This window comes from Peromyscus maniculatus, chromosome 11 (genome assembly GCF_049852395.1).
Source record: "Peromyscus maniculatus bairdii isolate BWxNUB_F1_BW_parent chromosome 11, HU_Pman_BW_mat_3.1, whole genome shotgun sequence".
In the NCBI taxonomy this organism is placed as follows: Eukaryota; Metazoa; Chordata; class Mammalia; order Rodentia; family Cricetidae; genus Peromyscus; species Peromyscus maniculatus.
Window position 1 is genome coordinate 95,772,246 of NC_134862.1, and position 12,708 is coordinate 95,784,953.

Below are 12,708 nucleotides of genomic sequence, written 5' to 3' on the forward strand. Positions count from 1 at the left end.
ACAGCAATGTGTGTCTGTGTTTGTCCCACTACTCTACTGAAAGGCTGAAGCAGTTCGTGGCATGTGGAACTAGATATTCACGGAATACGTTGTTATGGAGTCATGAGATGATTTTATGTTTAAACCAGTCACTCTTGTCCCTTTATATGATGAATCACAGAGATTGATTTTTTAAAATGTAAACCAAAAGTTGCATTATTTTACATAAACCCCACTTGGCAATTGACCTAATCCATTGACCTAAGCAGCTCCCAGTATCAAGCTCTATCAGAGTTTCAAGAACACAAATCATCAAGCACAAGAAAGAGCATGGCAAGGCCTGTGACTCACCAGACCCATAGCCACTTCCTTCTGGCACCAAACATGCATTTTCTGGGTAAGAATTATTACTCAGGTCCATGTGCCATTACATCTCATGCACTGGAGCATGCTCTCCTTATGGGATACTTGTGTTTAGTTCCTTGGGTATTTGTACAGCTTAGGCAAAAATCTCCAGGTACCCACATCTTAAAGGTCTCTGTATTTTTTTTTTTTTTTTTTTTTTTTTTTGGTTTTTCGAGACAGGGTTTCTCTGTGTAGCTTTGTGCCTTTCCTGGAACTCACTTGGTAGCCCAGGCTGGCCTCGAACTCACAGAGATCCACCTGCCTCTGCCTCCCGAGTGCTGGGATTAAAGGCGTGCGCCACCACCGCCTGGCTTAAGGTCTCTGAATTATATATACGATTATCTTTACATTATATATACACAATACTAAACCAGGGACATCCATGAAAGGCATTCCATAGATAAGGACTCTACTGGCTGTGTGTGTGTGTGTGTGTGTGTTTAAGCCCAGACAATAGACATAGTTAGACATCTTACATATAATTAGTCTATCAGGAATTTGAACCATTAACTTATAAAAGGGGACGATATGGAGCTACATAATCAAATGCTTTGTTGCTATCATTATTTATGCAAACTACTGTCTTGTTGGCTTACCTAAGAATATTTTTTTAAATCTTCATTTATTTTTTTCTCCTTTCTTCTGCTTAGATCCGAAGTATGTTTAAAATTCCCTTACTTTATGTGTATGTGACTGTAGGTGTGTGTGTCATATGTGTGCAGTGTCCCCAGAAGCCAAAAGGAATAGGATACCCCAGAAATGGAGTTACAGGAGGATGGGAGTCACCATGTGGGTGCTGGGAACTGAACCCAGGTCCTTTGCAAGAGAAGTACTCTTAACCACTGGGCTATCTCTCCAGCTCCTAGATCTAAGTTTGTAGCATATCAATTTTTCCTTTAAAAATTCTTTCACAAATTCACTCAATTTTTGTTTGAGTAGTCTCTGTTTTTTCCCCTTTACATTTCAAGTCTCATTTCATGTGGTTGTTTCTTTCTCTTAGTATTTTAAATATTTAAGAAGATGGAGGTGTGGTACAGTTTTAGTATGCTTACCCAATGTGTTTAAAGTTCCTGGGTTCACTGAAAAACAAATATTTTAAACTACCTATTACTCATTCCATTCTCTTCTTGCTTGAATCACTTCTGAGAAGTCAGTTGTAAGATAAGAAAATAAGAATCCTTGTTACTCTGTATGAAAGACGTATTTTCTTCGATTTTCTGTAGTGTGAACATGGTACAGCTAATGTAGGGCTTCTTACATTTTGTTTTGTTGTTCCTTAATAGAAGCTGACTATGCTGTGCAGCTTATCTTCCTCCAGGTTTCTGTACCTTCTTTCTAAATCTCTCAGTCATGCTTGTTCATCCACGTGTTGGGTCCACTTCCAGAGTGTCAACTACCATGTCAAGAAGAGGAGAGCAAAGCAAGCGTCAGAAGAATGGAGTTCTAGAAACATGATGGCTGTTTTCCTTCCAGAAGTTTTCTTGGAAAACAGAAGGACATACTAACAATAGACATTTGGGGGATGCTATAAGAGTGACCTCCACAAGCCTCTTCCTGTGTTTTGTGGCCCTGAATTCAGTGGAAATTATGTTTTCCATTTTGTATGGAAATGAATGAAGAGAACTGGATTAAAAAAGGAAAGAATTGTTCTGTCATCCTGCTGTGCCTTCCAAACTCTGGGTACAGTAAGCATCACACACACACACCCTCTACAGATGTAGTTCTCATGATAAATCACTTTTTAATCAGTCATAATTTTGCATTAAGTGCTGAATAAGTGCCCTTTGTTTCATACTTAAGCTGTCAGTGGTGAACATCAGGAGGGCAGACTAGTGCCTATCATTAAGCAGAGAAATCAATACCATTTTTAATTAAAGGAAGGCACAGCCGGGCTTGGAGACAAGCAAATCTCCTTGTCAGAGCATCTCCCCTTTAAACTCTTTCAGAAGTTCAGCTCAGAAGTTGAGAGACAGCCAAATGTAGGGACAGAGTGACTCAAATGCTTTGTGTGGGGGGCTGGTCCAGACAGGCAAGCAAATGAAGCAGACAAGAAGCACACAGGCTAGGTGTATGTTTTGTACTTAGTCTGTTCTAGAGACTAGGTCTGAAGGCATGGTCAAAGATAGATCCTGGCTGCAGCACAGACCACAGACATTTGCATGGCCTCCAGGGGCAATGTGGGCCACAGACATCAACATCGACCCTGGTCACAGTAGGACCATAGACCCAGACATGGCCCTCGGTGGCAGCACAGACCCGACATCACCATGGCCTCAGATAGCAGCACAGGCCACTCAGATCAGTATGGCTACTCTTGCTGTGACAGTGATAACTCTACATGCACAGTTGAGAGGAAGGGACATGGAAGGCTTTTGTGACAATTCCTATCTCCGCCCCCCAAAACAACAGCCTAGACAAAAAGCCATCAAAGAGAACTCCTAAAAGGTGTGATGCGGATGCTGAAGTGTAGAGCTTTACAACTGATGGCTTCTGGTGGGGGTGTGCAATGGGACGGACTCAGTTCTATTTAAGGGGCAGGCCACCAAGAGTGCTCCAGTGAGTATATAGATAACACAAATTGGATTTTTTCCTTAGATTTTTACCTTTTTTGGGGGGGGGTCACAAGGGTGAGAGGATAGACATAGAAGAATGGAGAAGTGAGTATGGTGGGGTTCATGATGTGAAATTGTCCAAGAATCAATAAAATGCTATGCTATGGGGAAAAGGTAGATCCTGGCCTATGCTGTGGAGGTGAGTTTTTTCATTTGTAGATCAAGAATGAGTCTAAGGAAAGTCAAACAGGCATTCCTGTCACTTTTATTATGGTTTAGAATTCAGAACATGACATGTTTTTATGATTCCTTTCAGACTGTATTTTATATCTTGGGTTTTTCTTATTTTGTAGAGCTAGAGTCCAGCAAGACAGAACTCATGGTGTTTTACAACCTAATGACAGAAATGCTACCCCATCACTTCCATATTCAAAGAGAGGGGAAGGGCAAAACTTGCAATTGTTGAGAGCTAATCTGGAAAGCTACCTACCTGGAATTCAACACTGATATCGGGAAGCTCCTAACTTATTTGGAAGAAGAATTTTTAAAATTTTGATTTGGAGCAACAGAAGGCAAAACATTTAACCAAATCCTAGGAAAATCAGAAAGGCTAGAAAGAAAGAACTTGAACTAGTGAAGGTCCGTGGCACCAATATTAGTAAAGTGCAAGGCCATTCAAAATAAAGTTACTCCTCTACCCTAGTTTGTCAAAGACCCTTTGGGGCCTCTCCCTGATTTTCAGAGTTATTGTAATCATGCCCAATCTTTAGTTGTTACTATTTCCTTCTTATGCTGAAAAATTCTGACTAAATCTGGTTTGGTGACTTAGTAGTCCATGCTGATGTCAGTTAAGGTCTCTCTGTTCTCAGCAACTTTAAAAACCCACTTTTAAAATGGCATGAAGATACAACAGGACCTAATAGTTCATGCAATTCAGAGGTCCAAAGGTTAGACAGACCCCAGACTTAATGGGATCAGGAAACCACTTTTTTTTTTTGTCCAAGTTTTTGACCTCTGCTTTCCTCGGTATACTGGCTTCATCTTCAGTTGTCCATTGTGGGGTTAAAACTCTTAAAAGAAACCACGATAACAAACATCCTCATCCACTCTCATCTATATGCCATACATCAAATTTAATATATTGTTTTCACATTAGTCACTATTTTTTGCCTAATTTCTAAAGCTTCTGTGAAATAAAAAAAAATGGGCCCTGTTTTAAATTAACATTTTTATATAGAGAAGCAAGATATACAAAATCTATTATGAAATAAGCCAATAATGAGCTCTTCTGTTGCAGTTATTAAAACACTTAAAATGTATGTATATACGCATGTGCCTGCTTTTGTGTATGTGCACTGTTTAGATACAGGTGCTCATGGACGCCAGAAGGGGGCGTCAGATTCCCCCTGGAACGAGTTATCAGTGTTTTGAGCCAGGAGATGTGGGTGCTGGAAAATCAACAAGTGCTCTAACTGCTGAGTCATCCTTCCAGTTCTTAAATAGCTTTTACAAAAATTAGTAGGACACATTTCAAACAAACTCTTCCTTAGACCTGCAAAGGAACCCATGGTCAAATCCACATCTGTGAAGACTATTTGTCCTCAGTCACCCATTTGGAGTTATTGTTTCATAATACACAAGCCCCCTCTCTGTGCACCATACCACGCAGGCTGCCCAGGCTGTGGCTCATTTATGCAGAGCAGGAGCCTGCTAGGAACCCTTCACCTCCACCTCAGGTAGATGCAGAGCAGGTTGCTAGTGCAGGTCCCACATTGCTGATCTGGGATGAATCCCGGTCAGGTTGGATGCACAAGGAGTCAAGCGCCCTCAATACAAGGCCCCCCAAAGACCCAGGCCAGCTGGCTTCTATGTCATTTACTCTGTGGAATTAGTGCTACCACCAGGATGTCACTGCCCTTTCCACGGCCTCCACGCTGCGGCTCGGCAATTCTAGGGTGCCCCCCTTCCACCAGGGCAACAGGTTCGAGCTCTCCGAGCATGCTGTCCTTACTTGGTCTTAAGGGAAACACATCCTTTATCCCCCTCCCCTTTTCCTCCCCCCAACCCCACCCTGGCCACCAACCGCCCTTTCCCCCTTCCCCACCCCCATTCAGAACACCGTACTCAAGCAACCGTTTCCTGCTGCACAAAATGGCCACTCCACGGGACACCTGTGGCCACGTGACCCGCAGCCCTCTTCATTTGGGGCCCCTTTCGGCCTAACTCCAGTTTCCCCCCAAAGGCTGCCCTTGGAGAAGCAAGAGCTAATTAAACCGGAGAAGTCCAGCAGCCTGGAAACCAAGGGGAAAGTTGGAGCCCTGGAGAGAAAGGAAGGACGACACCAAAAGCCAGAGTCTGAGCGAGCGGCCGGGGGAGCCCAGAGGCCTACAGGACACTTGAAGGCCTCACTGCGAGAGGACAGAGTTCTCGCGAGATCTTGAGAACTTCCACGACCAAGGGTATTCGCGGAGGACGGGGCGGGAGCGGGTGGAAAAGTGAAGTTCACCCAGGACAGCCATCGAGGTGCTGGGCCGCGGGCCGCCTCGTCCATCTAAACTCCATTATGAACTCAACCGGGGGCTGCCCCGTGGCTCCCGCAAGGCTGAGAGGGCGGCGGGCCCTGTGACCACACCGCGGGCCCATGGCGCGCCAGGCCTGACCGGGAAGTCTCGCGAGATCAGGAACCAGCAGCGCGCAGCCGCCCCGGGCCGGCCGCAGCCACATAGCGTTAGCTGGAGGAGGACCGTGCGAGGGACGCGACCGCGGCGCCGCGGGCACAGCAGCCGTCTTCGGGGGCTCGGTCGCCCGTCCGTCCGGCAGGCACGCCGCCCGCCGCTCTCCCCCCAACCCCGACCAGGGCCTCTGTGGCGAAGCCCCAGCTCGGCCGAGGTGCCGCCCCGAGTTCTCCGTCCTCTTCAGGGATGAGTCATGTGGCGGAGGAAGATGAGCTCGGGCTGGACCAGCAGTTGGCTGGCCTAGACCTGAACTCCCCCGACGGCCAGGGCGGAGGGAGCGCCGCCAGCAGCAAAGGGCGCTACATCCCTCCTCACCTCCGCAACCGGGAGGCCGCCAAGGCGCCCTACGACAAAGACGGCACCCGGTGGGGTAAAGACAAGGATGCCTACAGCAGCTTCGGCTCCCGCAGCGACACGAGGGCCAAGTCGAGTTTCTTCGGGGACCGCGGAAGTGGGTCGCGGGGAAGGTTTGATGACCGCGGCCGGAGTGACTACGAGGGCGTTGGCGGCCGCGGAGGAGGAGGAGGAGGAGGAGGAGGCGGCCGAAGCGGCTTTGGCAAATTTGAACGGGGTGGGAACAGTCGCTGGTGTGACAAGGCGGACGAAGATGACTGGTCTAAACCGCTCCCCCCAAGCGAACGCTTGGAACAGGAACTCTTTTCTGGAGGCAATACTGGGATTAACTTTGAGAAGTACGATGACATTCCGGTTGAGGCGACAGGGAACAACTGCCCTCCACATATTGAAAGTTTCAGTGATGTTGAGATGGGAGAAATTATTATGGGAAACATTGAGCTTACGCGTTATACACGCCCAACTCCAGTGCAAAAGCATGCTATTCCTATTATCAAGGAGAAAAGAGACTTGATGGCTTGTGCCCAAACAGGGTCTGGAAAAACGGCAGCTTTTCTTTTACCCATCTTGAGTCAGATCTATACAGATGGCCCAGGTGAGGCTTTGAGGGCCGTGAAGGAGAATGGGAAGTATGGGCGTCGCAAACAGTACCCAATCTCCTTGGTCCTGGCTCCAACCAGAGAATTGGCAGTGCAGATCTATGAGGAGGCCAGGAAGTTCTCTTACCGCTCTCGAGTTCGTCCTTGCGTGGTGTATGGCGGTGCTGATATTGGGCAGCAGATTCGAGACTTGGAACGTGGATGTCATTTGTTAGTAGCCACTCCAGGACGGCTAGTGGATATGATGGAGAGAGGGAAGATCGGGCTAGATTTCTGCAAATACTTGGTGTTAGATGAAGCGGATCGGATGCTGGACATGGGCTTTGAGCCTCAGATTCGAAGAATAGTTGAGCAAGACACCATGCCTCCAAAAGGTGTCCGCCATACTATGATGTTTAGTGCTACCTTTCCTAAGGAAATACAGATGCTGGCTCGTGATTTCTTGGATGAATATATCTTTCTGGCTGTAGGAAGAGTCGGGTCTACTTCTGAGAACATCACACAGAAAGTCGTGTGGGTGGAAGAAGCAGACAAGCGGTCATTTCTGCTTGACCTCCTGAATGCAACAGGAAAGGATTCCCTGATATTGGTGTTTGTGGAGACCAAAAAGGGTGCAGATTCCCTGGAGGATTTCTTATACCATGAAGGATATGCTTGTACCAGTATCCATGGAGACCGATCTCAGCGAGATAGGGAAGAGGCCCTTCACCAGTTCCGATCAGGCAAAAGTCCAATTCTCGTTGCTACCGCAGTAGCTGCAAGAGGACTGGATATTTCCAATGTGAAACACGTCATCAATTTTGACTTGCCCAGTGACATCGAAGAATATGTGCATCGCATTGGCCGAACAGGTCGTGTCGGAAACCTTGGCCTTGCCACCTCATTCTTTAACGAGAGGAACATAAATATTACCAAAGATTTATTGGATCTTCTTGTTGAAGCAAAGCAGGAAGTGCCATCTTGGCTAGAAAACATGGCTTTTGAACACCATTACAAGGGTGGCAGTCGTGGACGGTCCAAGAGCAGATTTAGTGGAGGATTTGGTGCCAGAGACTATCGACAGAGTAGCGGTGCCAGCAGTTCCAGCTTCAGCAGCAGCCGTGCTAGCAACAGTCGCAGTGGTGGAGGCAGCCACGGCAGCAGTAGAGGGTTTGGTGGAGGTAGCTATGGAGGCTTTTACAACAGTGATGGATATGGAGGAAATTATAGCTCCCAGGGGGTTGACTGGTGGGGTAACTGAACCTGCTTTGCCATAGGTCACTCTACCAAAAAATATAGAAACCACATGTAACTTAGCCAGACTATACCTTGTATAGTTTCAAGAACTCACAGCACATTGCCTCCTGTGACTCCCCACTGAACATTTTTTAAGGGAGCTAAAAGTCACAAGAAAAGATGAAAGGAACAATCCAGAAGCCCCATTCAGAAGGTGGTTTGAAGACTTGATTGTTGTAGTTTGGATTAACTCTCCTCTTACCCTCATCCTACTCTGCATTTATAACTTCATGACTAAGGCTCATTTGTTTGTTAATGTACTGTACCTTTAACTTTAGACAACTTGTATTCTGATGTCCCGTTGGCTCAGTAATGCTTAAGATATCAAATTGTTTTAACAAAATAAATTTTCTGAACTTGGGCTAAGAAAACAAAAGAAAGGGACAGGTATTTGTTATGGGAATGGGACTGTCCTTTGCAGTGCTCATTAGGTACTCTAAGGAAGGCAGGGATGTGGCCCAGGATGAAGGATGGCATTTTGGAAATGTATAAATTACAGCCCAGGGGTTCAAGAGCAGTTATGGTTGAAATATCTGTTTAAGTGTACAGTTCTAGTTGCTAAACTTAGCATGACCAGGAATTGCAATATCGTTTTCCTTTCCTGTGTACTTTAAATAATCCTTTGTTCGTAGTCATCCTCAGTGAAGTGTAGTGGCAGCCTTTGAGTCACAGGTCAGCATTCGTGCTTAGTGCCGTGATGTAGAGGATATGAACAGCTCTGAATAAATGGTAGCAGGAAACCATAGAAGAAATGGTCTATATTCTTTCATTCAAACAGGTTTTGAAAAGCCATGGATATTGAGTAATTAGAGAATAACTTTCTCTTATGGTGGGAGATGTGAAGAGAGACAAGAATGGAATATTTGGTATTAAAGAACACAGAGAAATAGTTCCTCAATTTGAGCAGGCATTGATGGAATGTGTAATGATGGAACAGCAAACAAATGCATGCCTGTTTTCATTTCTACCCATTTGTTGTAGAACTTCATCAATAAACCACTACATCTCACATGGGATCATGGTTTTTTGTTTCGTTTTGAGACAGGGCCTCGTGTTGCCCAGGGTAGTCTCTAACTCATTATGTATCTGAGACTGGCCTTGTTCTTGTCCCTCCTATCTCCCAAGTGCATGTACCACCATACCTGGCAGGATCATGAATTTTTAAGTCACATTGTTTATATAAACAGTTCCCCAATATTTTCTCATGTCCTGTATGCCCTAGGACATCCTGCCTATCAAATTATTGTCTCTATAATAATTAGTTAGATAATAATTAGTTAAATGTTATGGAATAGATACCTACCATCGTTGGTCAATGAGTGGATTACATAGTTTACATAAGGCCAGAAACACATGCAGTTGCATATGTATGTGCATATATACATATATATGTAATTTAAATTCAGATAGGTAGATATGCTATAGATTGATTCATAAAATAGTTTGTTCTATAAGAAAAAAAATTGTCAGACAATCCATTATTTTGCACATGGTCCAACCCAAGAATTCTAAATAGCATTGACCCTAAAATTATAATTGCTCTTAAAACTATCAAAAATTCTTGGTGGCCTCCATCAATACTAACCCTACTTGTCCACAGAGATCCTCCACTCTATAAACCCTTATGTACCCCTTATTTTACTCCTTTCCATATCTCTATGCTCTGACTTCCTTGAGTTCCACTTGTTACCTATTCATAGACTACTATGGCAACAAGGCCTGGTCAAAGTTCATTTTTTTTCTCCATGAAACTAGCTTTAAAAATTGTAGTCCCAATAGTCATGAAAAGTAATTACATTTGATGTTTATGCCTGAGATCAGTCATGTAAATATTGCGATTCTTACTTTGTCTGAAATTTTTAGTTTTTTTGTTTGTTTGTTTGTTTTTTGTTTTTTTTTGTTTTTAATATTGTGTTCTCTTCCAAGTTGCCCTTTGCAGCTGCATGAAGTTCATGGTCTTCATGGTCAGTCTATATGGATTGACTGGAATTCCAGAGGGGCCTTTTCCACCCCGATGTTTTAGCAACTATAATTATCTTGGTAGAGTGTGGTAAAACACTTGGACATAAAGTGTTCTATGTGTGAAATGAAATGAATAAGAGATGTGCAGGTGACTACAGGAGAATTGTACAGCACTAAGTTGGTGTGTGTTAGGAGTAATCAATAATTACACATTTAAATACAACCTAGCTCTACATCTAACAGAGTGATTATTCTCTATATACTAGTCATTTCAGATAATGTCAGTAATGATTTCCTAATATTTTAAATCTTTAAGCTAGTTTGACAGTACTCTGGAAGCTTGAAGAGTACAAGAAAAGAGATATAAAGACCTCTGAATCCTTTCTGTCTTGACTGGAAGTTTTTTGAGACTAGAGCCAAGCCATCTAGGACAATCTGTGTTTTATTGAAAAAAAAAAAAAAAAAAAAAAAGACAATAGATTGTCCCATATACCCAAGTACTCCTTTTCCTATATTAATATATTACCATGATTTGCTACAGTTAATGAGCCACTGGTCATACTTTACTGTTGGCTAATGTCCACACTTTACTGAGATTCCCATTGGCTTTACCTAGTGTCCTATTCCTGGCCCTGTCTAGGACACTATATTACATTTATTCAGTTAGTCACCTGAGGTTCCTCCTGGCTGTGACAGTTTCTCAGACATTCCTCATTTCTGCTGACCTTGACAGTGTTTTGGAGTGCTGGTCAGGTACTTTGCCCTACAATTAAAAATAGTTGGATTTTTTTCCTCATGATTAGACTGGAGCTGTGGGTCTTGAGCAGGATCACAGAGGTAAAATGTCATTTTTATCTTGCCAAGGACACACACCAAAATTCTGAAGTATCAGAGTTGATAAGGACCTAGATCGACAGGCTGAGGTGGTAGGGCCTGGCAGCTTTTCCCACTCTGCTGTATACTTGGTGTTTTTGTTTCTCTCCACATTTTTTGTTGTTGTTGGTTTTTGTTTGTTTGTTTTGTTTTTGAGACAGGGTTTCACTAGACTGGCCTTGAACTCTCAATCCTCCTACCTTGGATTCTGAGAACTAAGTACAGGTGTGTTTCACATCTGCTTTCTTTTCATACAGCCCTTCTGGAAAGATGTCACCCACATTTAAGGTATGGAGAGTATATGTGTCCTCTAGCTTTCCTTCTTTGGCCAGTTGATTTATATAAGCATGGAACAGTGGATGTGTAGAAATTTCATTTATATTCACAGTTATAACTTGGTTGCTCAAAGGTTGTATGAAATATGAAAAAAACTTTTAAATGTTGAGATAGTTATTTTTAAATGTCTAATTATTAATTACTCTCCTGTGGTCACCTCTGTGTCTCTGTTTTACTCAATTCCTTCCATTCACAGAACCTCTTTTCCCCATTTGTTTCACCCCACTCTACCAAGATAATTGTTGCTGATTCAAGTGCCTACTGGGACCAAGGTCTATCTGGGGTTCCACACAACCCATTCACTTACAAATCAATCCATGTAAACTGGCCATAAACTTTGTACAGTTGCTAAGGACAATGAAAAAGAGAACATAGCATTAAAAGCTTAGAAAATATGAAGGCAAAGATTTGGTCACTGGACACTCTTTCAGCTGGCTCAGTGTCCCTTTGTTATACTCACATCATGTGGCCTCTGGGAAGTCAACAAGTACTTCCTTATTTTCTGGTGTACTTGCTTTCTTATTTCAGCTTCAGTTGTATCTGTCAGCTTTTTGTTGCAGTGACAGATACCCAAGAGAAAGGGATTAAAAAGAGGAAAGGCTTGTTTTGGCTCACAGTTTGATTTCACTCTGTGATCACTGGACCTTTTTGCTTTGGGTCTATGGCAGTGGAGCATATTATGTCAGGAGCAGTGGAAGAAAGGCCTGTTCACCCATGGTGGCTGAGAAGCAGAGAGGAAGGGAATGGATTCCCAATATCTCCTCTGCTCTAGTTTCATTTCTGTTGCTGTGATGAAATATCTTAACCAAAAGCAACTTAGTAAAGAAAGGGATTTTTTTTTCAGTTTACAACAAACAGGACTTCAGCTAGCCACATCACATCCAAAATAACACATAATAACACATAAATGAAAGCTCACTTGCTCATTATCAAGTCTATTTCTCCACTGATACACAGTTCAGTTCGGGATGCCTTGCTAAGGAATGGTGCCACTCACCATGGGCTGGGCACTCTCACATCAACTTAGGACATTGCCACAGCAGACATGCCCTAGGACCCACTCATTGTAGACAACCCCTCATTGAGACCATCTTCCTGGGTGATTCCAGGTTGTGTCAAGGTGCCAACGCTACTCTTCACACCCTATTGGGCCCCAGCACCTTCCAGTAGTGCCAACAGCCTCAGAAGCAACCCATCTGCACATACAGGAGCCAAGCGATAGCAACTTGTAACTCACTCAGCTCTTGTTACATGTGTGTTGAGGTCTATCACAGCTCATTTTGCTGTCGTGCTTTTCTGCGGTTTAATTCTCAGAATCCATCACCTGTGATTGTAGTTTTTTTTTTTCTCCTGTAAAAAAATACTCGTATCACTAATTCCATGTTTGCATTTCCCCTTATAAATGTTTATGCTTCTCTCTATATAAGGTATTGGCATGAAATCCAGAATCCTTCCAGCAAAGTGTGTGCGTGTGTGTGTGTGTGTGTGTGTGTGTGTGTGTGTAAACAATTCTGGGGCTTTGTGAAATTTAGACATTGTAAGAAGCAAGGCTCTGAAGAGCTATGTCTAGTGTTTTTCTTCCTCCCAGCCCTGTCTGCACAGCTAACAAAACAAGACATTGACTTGGGAGCTGAAAAG

At 43.7% G+C, this 12,708-nt stretch overlaps 1 protein-coding gene across 1 annotated transcript; it reads left to right on the forward strand.

Annotated features, from left to right (window-relative positions):
* Positions 1-562: 562 nt before the first annotated feature.
* Positions 563-8,908, forward strand: LOC102927878 (ATP-dependent RNA helicase DDX3X). The gene has a single exon (XM_006972070.4). It carries the CDS (start codon positions 5,858-5,860, stop codon positions 7,862-7,864), a length of 2,007 nt encoding a protein of 668 aa, XP_006972132.1. The 5' UTR covers positions 563-5,857; the 3' UTR covers positions 7,865-8,908.
* Positions 8,909-12,708: the final 3,800 nt, after the last annotated feature.

Coding starts and splice junctions, on each gene's coding strand:
- LOC102927878 (XM_006972070.4), top strand. CDS start 5,858: ATGAGTCATGTGGCGGAGGAAGATGAGCTCGGGCTGGACCAGCAGTTG.